Source organism: Bubalus bubalis, chromosome X, assembly GCF_019923935.1.
Source record: "Bubalus bubalis isolate 160015118507 breed Murrah chromosome X, NDDB_SH_1, whole genome shotgun sequence".
Taxonomy (NCBI): domain Eukaryota; kingdom Metazoa; phylum Chordata; class Mammalia; order Artiodactyla; family Bovidae; genus Bubalus; species Bubalus bubalis.
In genome coordinates, this window is record NC_059181.1 from 86,623,841 (window position 1) to 86,642,117 (window position 18,277).

Here is an 18,277-nt window from a genome sequence, read left to right on the forward strand (position 1 = left end):
CTTCTGCCATATTGCCCGAGAAACCTTAGAAAGGACACCCATTCCTTTGGGCAAGTGGGTTCATCCCTATCAGCCAGGAGATGATGCATGGGTTAAAGATTAGATTAAAAAACAAAACAAAACAAAACACTTCAGCCAGTTTGGACAGGCCCTCACACAGTTATCCTGGCAACTCCTACTGCTGTTAGTTATACGTGTCATCCCTTGGATCCACCACACCAGAGTCAAGAAGGCAGCTACTTCCTGTGATAAGGACACCTGGAAAGCAGTTTAGGACCCCAAAAACCTCCTCAAGGTCCAGTTCCAAAGACAACGGCCTTCACCCATGAAGGACACTGAGCCCTGCTCTTTACTCTGGAAGCTGACTAGTCAACACACAGCAGAAGTATGGCAAAACCAATACAATATTGTAAAGGAAAAAAAAAAGAAGCTTGAAGATTCTTCATCCTTGCTCCAGCCACGCTCCAGCAGCTGACTGGTCAACGCACGGCAGAAGCTTGAGGATTCGGCTATCAAAATATCGATGGATTTTCATTGTCAATGCTGGCCTCTATCCCTAATTGGTATTATTGCTGTGCTCTTTGCTACAGGACCAACTAGTTACAGGACCAACTAGACTCCTTGGCTGAGGTGGTTTTACAGAATAGGAGAGGGCTAGACCTACTGACAGCTGAAAAGGGAGGACTCTTCCTCTTCTTGAATGAAGAATGCTGCTTTTATGTAAACCAATCAGAAATAGTCAGGGACATGGCCCAACAGCTAAGGGAACAAATCATGAAAAGGAGAGAGAAACTAGCTAATTCCTGGGATGATTGAAACAATATCTGGATGTCACAAGCCGGGCATCGTGGTTTCTCCCTTTAATAGGTCCTCTCTTCATGCTCTTTGCAGTGCTCTTGTTTGGCCCTTGTATTCCCAATGCAATTACCCAGTTCATAACCTCATGGATTGAATCCATAATGTTATAAGTGGTAATAGTTCAATATAGCCCCCTAAATGATAGGGAGCTCTGAATGTCTTACCAAAACATGAGATGATGCTTTCTACAAGTGATAGAAGCATTGAGAGGGGAGAATGAAGAGGAAAAGTTAAAATTTTACATAACCTGCTTGTTCTGCCTATGTAACTCAGCTTGCTCCTTGCAAAGTCTGGATCACTTAGGTCACGTAGTCTCAGAAAGTGAGGACTTATAATACTAGGAACTGGAGCTTATCTCGCTCACCCTTGTCCTGCTCTTTGCAATTGCCCTGCCCCTGCAAACCTGCTTAATTATGCCTGTATGTGTAAAGGTCAGGCATCCCCCTCCCCATCTTGACTCCTGTTCCCACACACATGAAACCCCTTAGTTTAAACCAGCCTATTAGCAGCTAGTGTTGCCCGCTAGTCTGTCTATAAAAACTCTAGAACCCCTTTGTTCGGGTCTCAGAGCTTAGTGTGTTAACTCCTCTGGGCCTGCCAGTGTAATAAACCTGAATTCTCCAACTCTCCGAGTGTGGTGCTTGGTTTCTCAATTACTGGTTTCTGTAACTGTAGAAGAAAAGATTTCTTAAAATTAGAGGGAAAATCTAGGGTGTCCGAAATCTGGCTCATAAGAGTCCCAGAAAGAGAAAAGGGAGAAGAGGAGGAAGTCATTGGAAAATAATAAAAGACAAATTCCTAGAACTAGAAGTCAATAGTCTTCAAATTGGAAAGACTCACTTAAGTGCCCAACAAAAATGAATAATAAAAGACTCACACCAAGACATACATTGGTGACATTTCAGGAAAAGCGGCTTAAAGATAAGACCTTCAAAGCTTCAGATATTAAAATATATGTCACATTCAAAAGATCAGAAATCAAAAAACTAGTGGACTTCTCAACACAACGTGGAAGCTAGGAGACAATAGAGCCATGGCTTTCAAAAATAAGGAAATGTTTTTCCAATCTTTCAATTTAGAAAGTAAATTTAAAATATTCTTTAAACAATAAATTCTCAAAAATGTATTTCCCTTGTACTCTTTCTTAGGAAGCTAAGGGAAAATTTGTTCCAGAAAAATTAAGGTAATAAAATGGTACATGAAGGGGCAATCAGGTGGTATCTGATGGAGTCCCTAATTAAGAACACAGCTGAGAAATCAAGGAGACTAAGCTGGTTGAAGTTCTCAGGGCATATGACTAGAGAGGACAACGCACAGAGAGAATTCTGAGAACTGGAAAGGGCTTTTGCCCCTAGTATTCAACAAAATACTGATCAACAAATGCATGTGGGGGAAAGTGTCCAATGCCAGAGAAAGAGCCATCCAAAAAAATTAGAGGGGACAAATACTAATGCTTACACAGGCCCAGGAATAGCATATGTTCCCACTGGCCAGACCAGGAAATCTCATGATTCATGGGGCATTTGTTAAAGTACTCAGAAGGGTCTTGCCTCAGTAGTGGGGAAAAACTTCCTGTGACTAAATACTGCTTTGATCATACCTAACAAATTTTCAAAGCAAGACCTGAAAGAACAAGCTATTTTCAAGTAATTTAACTGTGTCCCAGAACAAAGTTTAGGAATATTTATAGGAATACAAAAATATACAGCATCCAATAAGATAAAATTCACAATGTTTAGCATCCACTAGAAAATAACCAGACATACAATGGACAGAGGATCCTGGTGGGCTACAGTCCATGGGGTCGCAAAGATTCGGACACAAGAGACTGAGCACAGACACACAAAGAGGCAAGAAAATAAAACCCATAATGAGGAGAAAAAAGTAAGTAGTTGAAACTCACCCAGATATTAGAATTAGACATTAAAGCAATTATTATAACTGTATTCCATATGTTCAGAAAGCTAGAGAACCCTGCTAACTTCCTGCTCATGCTCAGCAAATGACTTTGCCTCCTATTTTACAAAGAGAGGAGTAGATATGAAATGATAAATTCTTTAATTTCTCATACCAAACTGCTGGGCATACCAACATCCACATCCATTACTTGGCTACATACCTTCTTTTTTCCATACCTTCAGTTTTGCCCATCTCTAGCTGACCTCACATCCACTTTTAAACTCATTCATGTCTCTCCTATCTAAAAAAAAAAAAAAAATTTACAACCTTCCTTTATCTCATACTCTTTCTAGTTATCACCATATTTTTCTCTTTCCCTTTACAGGAAACTTCCTGAAAGAATTTTCATTTCTTCACCTCTAATTTACTCTTCTTAAACACTTAAAAGTTATTTATATTAAGATAACATGTATGTGTGCTCACTCAGTCATGTCTGACTCCTTGCAACCCTATGGAGGAGCCTGCCAAGCTCCTCTATCCATGGGATTTTTCAGGCAAGAATACTGGAGTGGGTTGCCATTTTCTCCTCCAGGGAATCTTCCCAACTCAGGAATCAAACCCACATTTTCTGCGTCTCTCACATTGTCAAGCTGATTCTTTACCACTGAGCCACCTGGGAAGCCCCAATTAAACAGTCAAATATTGCTAATAGTAATACTGCAAGAAGTGGCAATCTCCTCTCATCCGCAATTTCTGCTCTCCAATAATAAGAATACTGAGTATTTATTTGGTACTGGGAATTATTTTTTAATTAATTATTTTTGGCTGCACTGAGTCTTTGTTGCCACACGCAGGCTTTCTCTAGTTGTGGTGAGCAGGGGCTACTCTCTAATTGCGGTGGCTTCTCTTGTGGAAGCCCCCTAGTGGCTCAGACGATAAAGAGTCGGCCTGCAATGCGGGAGACCTTGGTTTGATCCCTGGTTCAGGAAGATCCCCTGGAGAAGGAAATGGCAACCCACTCCAGTATTCTTACCTGGAAAATCCCATGGACGGAGGAGCCTGGAGGGTTACAGTCCATGGGGTCGCAAACAGTTGGACACCACTGAGAGACTAATGCTGCTCTTGTTGTGGGGCATGGGCTTTAGGGTGCTCAGTCTTCAGCAGTTGCCCCAAGGCATGTAGAATCTTCCTGAAACAGGGATTGAATCCATGACCCCTCCATTGGCAGGCAGATTCTTAACCACTGGACCAGCAGGAAAGTCCACATGCTGGGCATTATTCTAAACCTTTATGAATATTAACTCATTTTACCCTCACAAAAACTTTATGAGATAGGCACTATTATTATTTGCAAATAAGAGAATGAGAATGAGACTCAGAGAGGTTGTGTGACTCCCCTACGACCAACCAACTAGTTTAGGGTCAGAGGCAAGATTCAAACCCAGGGAGTCTAGTGCTATGGTCTAGACTTAGGTAGGGCATGCATCTATGTATGTGGCCAAAAGTTTCTCTGCCCCTAAACCAACACCAACATAGAAAGCTCCAGGTCTGACTAGGTAGCATAGAGCTGTGGCATCGCTAGGGTGCATGGCTGGCTGTGTATTAGAAGAACTGGGAATATACCGTATAGCACAGGGAACTTTGCTCAATGTTATGTGGCTCTGAATGGAGGGGGGCAGTTTGGGGGAGAATGGATACATGAATATGTATGGCTGAGTCACTTTGATGTTCACCTGAAACTATCACAACACTGTTAACTGGCTATACTCCAATACAAAATAAAAACTTTTAAAAAAATCACTTTGGAAAAAACAGAATAAAACTGGAATTCTTCAACATTTAAAAAAAAAAAGAAGAACTGGGAGGTGGCAGAGACAGAGAAAGGGGCGTCAGAAATCCACAGGGCTACCTACCACACTGAGGCTTAGTAAGTAGCCAGCTGGCAAAATCTTCAGGTGGCAGTGGCTACAAACATGCCTGAACTGAATTAAGTGACTTCAAGCTGGTCCCTTTTCCTAAGAGGAGGCATGTTGAAAGACCATAAGGAACTCACCTCTCAGCGATATTTTTTGCAGACTGGAGAAACCGTGCCTGGTCATTTTCCTTCAGGATATGCTCGGCTTGGTTGATGAGGACTGTTGACCGTTCAAGACACTGGCGGCAATTAGCAACCTGCTGTGCCAATTTTCTCAGTTTCATAACCTTAAAGAATTAGCAAAAGAAAAACAAGATAAACATATCCAGTGCTTAATTAAAAATGATAAAACAACATGAAGGAGATCTGCTGCAGTGATTCTAAAAATAAGACCTATGAACATCCCATGGTCCCTGAACCAACCACTCTCCTTCTCCCCCTACTCTCCCTGTCTGTTTCACCAACTCCTCCCTCCACCCGCTTAGTTACCCTGCAACACCCTCAGTCATACACTCTAGGTTACCTACCTCCTCTTTTATTGATCATATTAATTATTTTGATTATAAAAGCAATGCATGGTCATTATAGAAAATTTAGAAAATAAAAAGTATAAAAAGAAACCCTACCACCTGGAGATCACCTCTGTTGACATTTTATTGTCAATATATTGTCATGTATATGTTTAATAAAAAACACCTCCTTTTTCTTTATGAGTATCCACATTCATATGTATATATTTCTCTTTCTAGGCATTCATGCGTACCTGTGCGCTCACAGATCTGTGTTCTCAGAAACTTCAATATCTGTGTTAGTAAGGAACCACCCAGCATGGCACAAAGTAATGGTTATCACTCCAGACTCTCAGAGCTTCTCCCATTGTACACATAGCATGAGCTCATCATCACTATACTAACCAGCAGACCAACAAGCATAAAATCAGATAGCCGCATGAAGGCCCACACCTCACCTTCTTGATCACGATTCTTCAGTTCCCATGTTAAAAGCCTGGAAGTCTTCTCTCTCTCTCTCCTTCATTCTTTTTATATATATAATCGGTTGATGATTCCCGTCATTTCCTTTCTAGCGATGCCTGTTATGTTCTTCCCTTCCATTTGTGCTGCCACTTTCCTGGGTTAGGCCTTCATCAACTTATACCAAGAATCATTCAGTAAGCCTCATAACTTGCTTCCCTGACTTTAGTATCATCATATTCTTATCTACCCTGAATACTTCTGCTATATTTTTCAGTCTTTTCCCATCATAAGAAACTGAATAGAATGGTTTCCTTACGCCTTTCAGATTAAGCCCTAAGTCCTTACAATGGCAATCATGATCCTTCCATAATTCTGGTCCACAGTTCTTTTTGTATTGACTTGGAGTAAAGCACCAAATCTGAAGTGTACAACTCAATGATATTTGCATATACATATACCCATGTAACTACCAACCAAGTCACAATATGAAATGATTCCAACACCACAAAACTGCCATCATCTTTTCTGAATTCAGAGCCATAGGCCAAAGATTGCTTCTTCTTTGTCTCTCTCCCTAAACCCCCATATCTTCTTTCTTTCATGATCCAAGTTTAAACTGGAATCATTGGAATGAAACTTGGACTTTTGTAAAGTCAACTTGGCCTTGGTCTCACTGAAGTGCTCTGTTTTACCTTTGTCTCTTTGATTTTGACAGCAATCATTTGTTTCCTCTGCTGGATGATCTCTACCAATTCGTCACATTCTTCCATTAGTTTTGCCTCATGCATAGCGGTATTCACCTGCCAAGAAAGTCCAGAGTGTTACATAGTGATTTCTGCCCTTGTCCCCTGCAGGTTCTCAAAGGTTTGGACTAACAGCTAAGCATGCACAACTTCTTCCATACCTCCCTCATAAGATCCACTCCTAGAAGAAGGGTAGAGATGGTGATATTAATGATGCAAGGGCATTGAAGCACCACAGACAGGAAGGTCTCTGGCCTCTGGTAGATCATGATGGTTAATGGAAAGCTGGGCAGAAGGACAGATGAGATGGGGGCATATTATTCCCACTGTGCAATTCCCTTTAATCTAGCACCCTGTCCTCCTGTTGTTCTTTTGCAAAGAGAGTACAAAGATTTAAGTATATCAGGGAAAGAGGATCCCTCTCCATAGGTACAAGAATACTAAGGTTAACCTTAAAACAACATATTTCTACCATCCTAACAAAAATGTTTTCCGTTTTCCTTGTTCCTTTCTAATTTTAAAATATATGAATGTTTAGCTCTATCTTCATATTAAGTATATGATTGTGTAGATGTATTTTCACACAGTTGTCATCATGTCTTAATAGATATCTCTTACTCTGGGTTGTCCAGTATCTGAATACCTTTCCTATTTGTGGATAGTGACTACATCAAAATATCCTTACTGCAAAGTCAGGGTGGGAGGGTGAAAAAAAAGCCACCATTCTTCATTGTCTTCCCATGTACTGCCTTCTCCTTCCCATTTCTACTACTGTAGACATTAGATGATATGAAGTCCCTAGCTGGGCTAAAATGAGCACAGAGGATCTTTGGGCTGCCTAAATGTAAAGGGAAAGAAAGAGGAACCAAACTTATGTCTTTTAAGCACTCAATGTATCAAGTACTTTATAGATAAATTATTTCATATAATTATCATAACCACTTTATAATATAGGAGCTGTTTTTATTTCCATTTCACAAATGGGAAAACCGAGGCTAAAAGAATTTCAGTGACTTGCTAGAGACTGCCCAGCTGGGAAGTGGTGAGAACAGAATTCAAGCAAGATGTGTCAAGGGAAACTCCTGGGCTGGCAAGGTGGGCAGATAAGGTTCAGTTCCATTTCAGCAGCCATCACAGAGGGAAGTTCAATCATTCCAAGAGTCTATTCAAGGATCATTTGAGTAGAGCTCTAAAAAGCTGAGGCATAGACAATGGATTTCTTGAGCAGCAAAACTGAAGTGGTCAGATGTGCTTCATTAGCAAGGTAGGGCTGCATTTTCACCTGCTAGCCCTCTTTAGAGGCTCCTTTATGTACTCCAAGCCCAGCAAGATACCTGTCACTAGGCCCCACTGTCTCCTCTCTCACCCTCTAAGGTCCCTGCTGGTCAATTTTCTGTTTCCTATTAAACTGAAATTAAATATGCGTGCTGAATTTCAACCTTCTTTCGGTTTATTTTCACTTGCCAGAGGGGAAATGCCACAGTGAGAGCTTCCATTTATTCTGAATGAACAGTCCCACTCTGGCCATCCTAATTTTTTTTCTCAGACTGCTCACCTCTCCATAAATTGGATCTTCCTTTCCAAGGCAGATGATATCACCCTCTCAAAGAATTCCCACTCATGTGGGAATCAGAGATTCATCTAGTGCTCCCTGGATCTCTGCAGAGACTATTTGGAGACATAAGACAGTTCCTATTTATAGCTGCTGATGGTATAGTACACAGTGGTGTGGTGCCTTATTTCTTTTATTTCAGTCCTTGGAATAACCTTGACCTAACACTCACTATATGCCAGGCACTGTCCTGAATAGTTTATATACTAGGTCTCTCAAACATCAAAACAACCCTATGGATCTTTTAATTAAAGTACCAGCAGAAGCTTTCTATGGTAGTGCTTCATCTCTTTAAAAGGATCTATTTAAATGGATGCCATATTATTTGAAAGTGAAAATGAAAGTCACTCAGTCATTTCCTGAAGTTTGGGGCTTCCCTGGTGGCTCAGTTGGTAAAGAATCCATCTACAATGTGGGAGACCTGGGTTTGATTCCTGAGTTGGGAAGATCCCCTGGGGAAGGTAACAGCTACCCACTCCAGTATTGTGGCCTAGAGAATTCCACAGACAGAGGAACCTGGCAGGTTACAGTCCATAGGGTTACAAAGAGGTGGACATGACTGGGTGACTTTCACTTTCATATTTTTGGGGACTATTTTGATTACTTTTAATAAAACCAATTCTAGCTTCACTTGAAAAAAAAAAACAACCCTATGAAGGAGGTACCATTAGCCCCATTTAACAGATAAGGAAACCTGAGCACAGAGAAACTGACTTGCTCAAGGCCCCACCCCTAGTAAGTGGCACAGATGGAATTTGAGCCCAGAGCATCCATCTCTGAGAGTTCACACCTTTAACTATCATACTAAACTGTCTCTCCAGTCTAGTGTAGCAGAATCCTGTCTTCAGCTCCTGACAATCATTACCTCTTCTGCACTATCCATCTTTATTTTGTCATTGCATTCTCTTTAGTGTTTTCAGACTACCTATGTCCCCCCAGAAGGCCATGTACATCCATGTCTTGTGCCTTTGCTCAAGACTGTACTTTCACTTAGAAAGTCATTTCACTATTTATTTGTTCAACAAAGTTCTACTTATTGTCCCAAACCCAGGTCAAAGATTGTCGCTTCTGAAACTTTCTCTCACCTGCTTGGATACAATTGATTCCCTATTTATATTCCCATAGCACTTTATATCAGAGGAGGCAATGGCACCCCACTCCAGTACTCTTGCCTGGAAAATCCCACGGATGGAGGAGCCTGGTGGGCTACAGTCCATGGGGTCGCTAAGAGTTGGACATGACTGATTGACTTCACTTTCACTTTTCACTTTCATGCATTGGAGAAGGAAATGGCAACCCACTCCAGTACTCTTGCCTGGAGAATCCCAGGGACGGGGGAGTCTGATAGGCTGCCGTCTATGGGGTCGCACAGAGTCGGACATGACTGAAGCGACTTAGCAGCAGCAGCAGCAGCAGCACTTTATATGGGCTTCCCTGGTGGCTCAGCAGTCAAGAATCTGCCTGCAATGCAGGAGAGGCAAGAGATGCAGGTTCAATTCCTGGGTCAGGAAAATCCCTTGGAGGAGGGCACAGCAACCCACTCCAGCATTCTTTCCTGGAGAATCCCCAGGGACAGAGGAGTCTGGTGGGCTACAGTTCATAGGGTCGCAAAGAGGCAGACACGACTGAAGCGGCTGAGCATGCACACACAACACTTTATATATAATTCTATCATATCATTTACTACCTTATAGGAATTTATTAATTTGACTTTCCTGAGCAAACATGAGCTCTGGAGGCCAGGGGCTGTGTATTATTTGATTATATCTCCAGCACAGTGTCTGGCATATGGTTGGTGTTCAGTAAATATTTGTTGCATTGAATTGAATGGAGAGCAGTATCTTACTGCTTGTCAGACATGTTCACTTAGTTACTCAAGTTATTGTAACTCAGTATGTCTAAAAACAAACTCATCATCTTCCCTCTAAACCCAGCTTCCATCTCTGATTTCCTCTTTTAAGTTAATGCTATCATTATTGCACTTGTTCAGGTTCAGTTATCTAATTCTTCCTCATCCCCACATAAAATCACAGCAGTCCCAAAGTCCTCCCCTCCTTTCTTTTCAATCTCACTAAAGTCCTTCTGGTAATACAATGAGGCTCTGAACCAAGGAAACAATAAATTGAAGCCCTCATCACCTTTTTTTGAATATTATTATAAAAGCCTCATTAATTCATCTCCCTACCTGCAGAATCTTTCCTTTGCTTTCTTTCATAATCCATCCTATCCCCTGAAACCAGGAAAAATCATCACCATCTTTATCATCAACCATGCATTAATCATCTCTTGTGTGCAATGCACTATTCTCGGGACCTGTCCTTAATAAATGTACAATCCAAAAGAGGGATAAGGCTTCAACTTTTTGGCTCCTTGGCCAATTTTATGGGGAAAAACACCTACATATAAAAGAAATCAAGGTAATATAAGTGAAATGTCAATGAGTGATGTAGGCTATAATGTACAGAAATTGAAGGGAAAGATCAGTCTCAGTGGGGAATTGGAGAAAAGATGCCTGAATGAAGCGGGACTTGAAAATGGATAGGACTCAGATTTAAAAGGTGAGAAGGGGGAAATTTTGAGCCAAGATAATGAGATTGAACCTTACTTTAGTGAGATTGAACCTTATCAAAAAATATATAGTATCTTTGAAAATTTTGCAGGGGAAGAAAGAAGGTAAGATGGTGGGAGAATAACTATAATAAAATTTCTTAAGAAGATGAACTAGGGTTAATTTAATTGGGGGTAATAGCAAGCATGGGCTTCCCAGGTGGAGCTGTGGTAAAGAATCTGTCTGCCAATGCAAGAGGCACAAGAAGTCATGGGTTCAATTCCTGGGTCAGGAAGATCCCCTGGAGTAGGAAATGGCAACCCACTCCAGTATACTTGCCTATAAAATTCAATGGACAGAGAAGCATGGTGGGTTACAGTTCCTGGTATTGCAAAGAGCTGGACACAACTGAGCACATACACACACATACACACAGCAGCACCAAGCATGAGGACAATTTAGGAGGCTACTGTGATGTGAACAGGGCCTAGCCAAGGAGGGTAATAGGAATTGAAAGGAAAGGTCAAAAACGAGAAGCATCCCTTTGCTTAATAATCTTCAATTAGACAACAAGCTCCTTGAGGAAAGTTTTTATGACATTTTGTTTCTCCCGTTGCAATAGGCACAATGCCTAAATACAACAAACACTTAAGAAACATTTACTGATGGATTTAGCAAAGTGAAAAATCAAAACAGGAATGGAAAACATTAAAAAATATACTACAGTAAATGCTTTTTGTAGAGAAAATGCAGGTTGAAATGAGAGAGTTTGAGTGTGGTTTGGACAGTTACATCAGGCAAGATGAAACAGCTAGATGCAACTAGTAGAGCAGACAGTTGGCTGAAGAGGCAAAATCCCAAACTCAAGGTAAAGCAGTGACATTAACATTTTTCCATGTCAAGAAGCAGCCCAAAAGAGCAGGGTCCTTAAGTGTTTTCTGAACAGGAAATACTCCAGGGAAAATCTGTCTTTATGATGTAAATAAAACATCTCAAATTGCTTGGAAGGCACTTGAAACCCCTGGTATTTTCCTTGTCTGCAGTTTTCTTTGAAAATCCAGTGAGGTATTCCACTTGCTTATTAACCCTCAGATGAAAACAACAGGGGTTACTTTTTTCAACTGGGGTTACCTTGATAAGCATTCTTGGTTGGTTCATTGGTCAGTTGGTTGGTGGTTTGTGGAAGACCCCAGATTTTTATTTGAACTTTGTCCTTTGGTTTAGATTAGCATGTTTGACTAAATGGCTTTATGTGTGTGGAAAAATCTATCCTCCCTGAAAATCCAATTAGGGGTATACTGTCACCCTGCTTATTTAACTTATATGCAGAGTACATCATGAGAAACACTGGGCTGGATGAAGCACAAGCTGGAATCAAGATTGCTGGGAGAAATATCAATAACCTCAGATATGCAGATGACACCACCCTTATGGCAGAAAGTGAAAAAGAACTAAAGATCCTCTTGATGAAAGTGAAAGAGGGGAGTGAAAAAGTTGGCTTAAAACTCAACATTCAGAAAACTAAGATCATGGCATCGGTTCCGATCACTTCATGGGAAATATATGCAGAAACAGTGGAAACAGTGGCTGACTTTATTTTCTTGGGCTCCAAAATCACTGCAGATGGTGATTGTAGCCATGAAATTAAAAGACGCTTACTCCTTGGAAGGAAAGTTATGACCAACCTAGACAACATATTAAAAAGCAGAGATATTACTTTGCCAACAAAGGTCCATCTAGTCAAGGCTATGGTTTTCCAGTAGTCCTGTATGGATATGGGAGTTGGACTACAAAGAAAGCTAAGTGCCAAAGAATTGATGCTTTTGAACTGTGGTGTGGGAGAAGACTCTTGAGAGTCCCTTGGACTGCAAGGAGATCCAACCAGTCCATCCTAAAGGAAATCAGTCCTGGGTGTTCATTGGAAGGATTGATGTTGAAGCTGAAACTCTAAATACTTTGGCCACCTGACACAGAGAGCTGACTCATTTGAAAAGACCCTGATGCTGGGAAAGATTGAGGGCAGGAGGAGAAGGGGACGACAGAGGATGAGATGGTTGGATGGCATCACCGACTCAATGGACATGAGTTTGAGTAAACTCCGGGAGTTGGTGATGGCCAGAGAGGCCTGGCGTGCTGCAGCCCATGGGGTTGCAAAGAATCGGACATGACTGAGCGACTGAACTGAACTGAAATGGCAACCTACTTGTGTAAAGGAAGGGGAGTTTCTGATGTTTTAGACTGAGTCGCAGTGCCAGTCTTATAAGGCCTAAGTATTAGGACACACAGCCCTTCCTGTTAAGCCTCCAGATCTGTTCTGCTCTGTGCTCTCTTTTTTCTTCCCAAAGGCAGCAAGAATTTGACTGGCAAGTTTCTTTCCCATTGCCCACCCCACTCTATTTCCTGTAGTTCTTTTCCTACCTCTTAGTTGAAAGATTAAACCCAGAGTCAGACCTTATCTTCCCCAATTTCCACCCTTCCCTGACACAAACACACAGATTCTCTGAAGGATTTACAAGGAAATCAATATGTAGGGGTTCACAAAAGCCACCGAGGTTTAAGAGGATGCAAAAATTTGTTTTGGTTAATTGTTTCTATTCCCTATTGAAATGTAAATGGACTAACCTTTTTACCCCTCCCTTCTTTTACAGAGCTTGTTTGAGAGTTTTTTGGGAGAACTCCCATATACTCATTCTTTTGGTCCTTTATCCCTGGGTTTAAAGTTCATCATCCTTCCCTCCAACTCACCTCCAGGAGAAACTTCTCCACTTACACCCTCTCCTTAGCTCAGTTGCATCCATCAGTCCTACAGAGCACCACAATGCAGTTCAGGAGGAAGTGATAATTTATGTTCAGGTAGAATAATATGTATGAAGTAGTGGATGAGCCCTCTACCTGCAATGAGCATTTGCAAACTCAAATGCAATTTATTTACACGGTAATAGAACTCCTTGTTGACATCTCCATCTCACTGTAGTCTGCTCTAAAAGGTCAATGCCAGCCTCTTTTATTTTCTGAAATCTTCTGCCCAAATAGGTCCTCCCCTTCCACCTCAAAGATTTTGAAATGCCAGCATTAAAGATCACTTGGGGGACTTCTCTGGCGGTCCAGTGGTTAAGAATCCAACTTCCAATGCAGAGGACATGGGTTCAACCCCTAGTTGGGGAACTGAGATCCCACATGTTGTGGGGCAACTAGGCCCACACACCACAACTAGAGAGAAGCCACAACTAGAGAAGCCTGCTTGCCGCAGTGAAGATCCCACGTGCCCCAACTAAGACCCAACACAGTCAAATAAATAAATATTTAAAAAATCATTTGGGCAAGTTTTCATTTCAGCACTTACTGAGTGCCTGGGCTTCCCTGGTGGCTCGGAAATGGTAAAGAATCTTTCTGCAATGCAGGAGATCTGGGTTCGATCCCTGGGTTGGGAAGATGCCCTGGAGAAGGGAATGGCTACCCACTACAGTATCCTGGCCTGGAGAATTCCATGGACAGGGAGCCTGACAGGCTACAGTCTATGGGGTCACAAAGAGTCAGACACAACTGAGTGACTTAACACTTTCACTTTCCACTTTTATTGAGTGCCTACATCACACACATGGCACTAGGTGGCTTCCTGAGTGAGACCAAAATGATGAAAAAGACTCAGCTTCTGGCCTTCAAGTCACTTATAGTGTAGCACAATATATGACTGTGAATTCAATTAATTACAATTTAATAAATAGCAGCAGAAGAAATATAATAGGATACAAACAAAGCTGTAGGAGAGCATAGAGAAGGGAAAGTAATTTGGCCTGTGGAAAAGGACAGTCAGGAGATTAGGAAAGGTTTCATGTAGCTGAGCTGGTTTTGAAGGACGAACAAGACATGGGCAGGCAGAAATGAGGGAGGTTTAAGGCAGGAGAATTGCAGGCAGAGAGAATAATATGAATAGCATAAGCAAAAACAGAGGCAGGAAAGCAGAGAACGTGTTTGGGTAAAGCAGATCAGCCTGACAGATGCAAGGGAGGGAAATAAGACTAGAAATGAAGACTGCAGATGTATTCTAGAAAGCTGCACTGTCATTTGGAGTCTCTAAACTTAGCTGGATAAAATGTCAGGATCTTAACGCCATGTTGTTGTTGTTTAGTCACTCAGTCGTGTCCGAGTCTTTGCGACCCTATGGACTGTAGCCCATGAGGCTCCTCTGTCCATGGAATTCTCCAGGCAAGGATACTGGAGTGGGTTGCCATTTCCTTCTCCAGGGGATCTTCCCAACCCAGGGATTGAACCCGCATCTCCTGCATTGGCAGGTAGATTCTTTAGTGCTGAGCCACCAGGGAAGCTTGTGTTTAGGCATACATGTTCACATTTGTGGGGTAAATACACAAGGGTGAGATCTAGAGAGTTTTATATCTTCAGAGAGGGTTATAAGCAAAGCACTATGCTTCACAAAACAAGCAGTAGAGTGGAAAGAATACTGGATGGGGAGTCAGAAGACCCTGTCATTGATCAGTAATATGATGTTGGGCAAGCTCTTCTCTCTAGGCCTCATATTTCCATCTTTAAAGTGAGGGGCTAGGAACTGATGATTTCTTCAGTCTTTTGATGATCCAACAATTCTGTGGTTCTGAAGAGACAGGAGGTTTTTGCCTCATTTCACGTAGGATTTATAGCTCTATATATAGAATCCCAGGTGCAAGCCTAGATTATACTTCTCCCACTTCTTGCATGTTCTAAACAGCTGCCTTGTGTGGAAAGAGAATATATGGCAGAAAGTAACTAACCCTAAGGCTACCAAGGCTTAGAGTTCTGATCCCTGAGGAGAAAGGATTCTAAAACCAACACAGACACGCAACATGGCACAGGGTCATTCCTAAGGCATGTATATGGAACAAATTGCCCCCTCTCTCTCTCTCTGTTGCCAAGATTTTTGTTAGTTACTCAGGTAAAATAAACATAGAATACATGTGTCGATACATGTGTGTACACTGTATAAATGCTACATTACATGCATTTTTATACTATACAATTTTTTTTCCAAATCAGGAAGGAATTACCCAAAATGTTTCTAACATTTAACTCTATGGAATGTGATTATCTTGAGAGGCAACTGAGAGGAAAAGAAGTATGTGAGCACGTGCTCTCTCTCTATCACACACACACACGCACACACACCCTGGTTAAATCATGGACAACAGCCAGCCTGCTGGAGTACAAATCCTGGCTGTGTCATTTACTCGTTATATGTATGACCTTGGGCAAATTATATAAACTCTATTTCTCAGTTTCTTTTGTAAAATGGCAGTGATAATAATAGTGCCAACTTCATAGGGTAAGTGGGAGAAGTGAATGAATTAAAACATATGGAGCAATGAGAACAGTACCTAGCACATCATAAGCACCCACAGCCTGACAGGAAACATGTCTTCAGTTGATGTCCCTGTCTGTCAGAAGGCCTTCCACATCCTGGTTCCCTGAGTCCAATATACTAGGATTCTTACACTTCTAGATGCCCTGGCTGCCGCCTCCCCATCCACACTACTTTTCTAGCTTCAGCACTCCCATCCCCCACCTACCTTTATCCACAACCCCTCACCCACACCTCTGCCACAAAATTAAACTTAAGCACTAAAGGCAGTAGATTGCTTAACTCTGCTTCAGGAATTATTTTTTTGTCTCCTAAGCTACAGCTACTCCAGTACACTGGACTCAAAATCCTATTAATAGTTTTACATGTCTCCCAGTCCTGAAGGCAGTGACCCCCCTGCCTTAAAGTGAACAGATAAAATCCATTAAAAAGCCCTGCTTCATTTAATTATTTTAATCTAAAGGTGATGGAATCATCTTTGAAATGTTGCCCTGTTTTGCTTTAGAAAAAAAAAAAAAAACAAGGTAGTCTCATCTTCCTTTTCCTTTTATACATTTGAACCTTCCTGATACAAAGGATTGTGGAGGTGGTGTGTGTGATGCAGTGCTTTAAAAAAGCAGTCCCCAACCGTTATGGCACCAGGGACTGGTTTTGTGGAAGACAATTTTTCCAAGGACCAGCGGTGGGGGAATGGTTTCAGGATAATCCAAGCCCATTACATTTATTATGCTTAATGGCACCCCACTCCAGTACTCTCGCCTGGCAAATCCCATGGACGGAGGAGCCTGGCAGGCTGCAGTCCATGGGGTCACTAGGAGTCAGACATGACTGAGCGACTTCACTTTCACTTTTCACTTTCATGCACTGGAGAAGGAAATGGCAACCCACTCCAGTGTTCTTGCCTGGGGAATCCCAGGGACGGGGAGCCTGGTGGGCTGCCGTCTATGGGGTTGCACAGAGTTGGACACGACTGAAGTGACTTAGCATAGCATAGCATTTCTATTATCATTACATCAGCTTCACCTCAGATCTTCAGCATTAGATTGCGGAGGCTGGGGACTCCTGCTTTAAAGTGTGATCTGGATTAACACCTTAGCTTAGATACTGCCACAGTAGGTGTAACATCTGCATCATAAACATTGTGGTTTCTTAATTTTTCCAGCCCTATTGAGATATGACTGACATACAACATTGTGTAAATTTAAGGTGTACAATATGATGATTTGATATGCTAACATATCACGATAGAATTATCACAATAAGGTTAGTTAACATGTACTTCACCTAACACTGTTACATATATGTGTGTATCTGTGTGTGTGTATGTCTGTGAGAACATCTAAGATGCACTCTGTTAGCAACTTTCAAGTATACATACAGTCTTGCTAAATATAATAAAAAAGTCTCTAAAAAAACCAAACTCATAGAGACCATTGCCTTTTCTTGACTGGATTGTTATGACAGTAATAAATTTTTTGCTGCTCAGCAAGGTGAGAGGTTTTCATAACAGTTTCTTGATAATTAGTCAGATGTCCAATTTACTTCTCTTTCTCATCTCCTTTGCACAAAAAGTGGCTGCATGTTAAACAAAGCCCTTGGCCTCTTTTATCTGACATTTTGGAGTCTGAGAAGGTGGGGAAGTTGTCACTTGGGTGCTCCTGGGGTAGAATGGGAAGTGAGAAATTTGTTGTGTCCTTTCACTTCTTTGAGTACCCTGCCTGCTTTTTCTCTTCACCTTGTTCTCAACTAAGGTGTTCATTAATGATGGTTAAAGGTGTTAGTATGGCATTAAGGGCTTCCTTGGTGGCTCAGCGGTAAAGAATCCGCCTGCAGTGGGGTAGACCTGGGTTCGATCCCTGTGGGGAAGATTCCCCTGGAGAAGGAGATGGCAATCCCCTCCACTATCCTCACCTGGGAAATCCCATGGACAGAGGAGCCTGGCAGGCTACAGTTCATGGGGTTGCAAAAGAGTCAGACATGACTTCTGCTTCATTGACTATGCTAACGCCTTTGACTGTGTGGATTACAACAAATTGGAAAATTCTTAAAGAGATGGGAATACCAGAACTTACCTGTCCCCTGAGAAACCTGTTGCGGGTCAAGACAAGAGTTAGAACTGGATGTGAAATAACTGACTGGTTAAAAATTGGGAAAGAAATACAACAAGGCTGTATTTTGTCACCTTGCTTATTTAACTTAAATGCAGAGTACATCATGCAAAATACTGGGTTGGATGAAGCACAAGCTGGAATCAAGGTTGCCAGGAGAAATATCAACAACCTCAGATATGCAGATGATGCCACCCTTATGGCAGAAAGTGAAAAGGAATTAAAGAGCCTCTTTATGAGGATGAAGGACTTCCTTGGTGGCTTAGCTGA

At 41.7% G+C, this 18,277-nt stretch overlaps 1 protein-coding gene across 6 annotated transcripts in view; it reads right to left on the bottom strand.

The window, feature by feature from the left end:
• Positions 1-18,277, bottom strand: part of MID2 (midline 2) — a 108,900-nt gene that overhangs the window by 26,629 nt on the left and 63,994 nt on the right. For all 6 annotated transcript variants that reach the window (XM_025277313.3, XM_025277312.3, XM_025277314.3 and 3 more), the window contains 2 exons: positions 6,339-6,446; positions 4,811-4,959 (listed from right to left, as the gene is read on the bottom strand). In XM_025277313.3, coding sequence (XP_025133098.1) covers positions 4,811-4,959; positions 6,339-6,446 — 257 coding nt within the window. The remainder of the gene's footprint in view (positions 1-4,810; positions 4,960-6,338; positions 6,447-18,277) is intronic.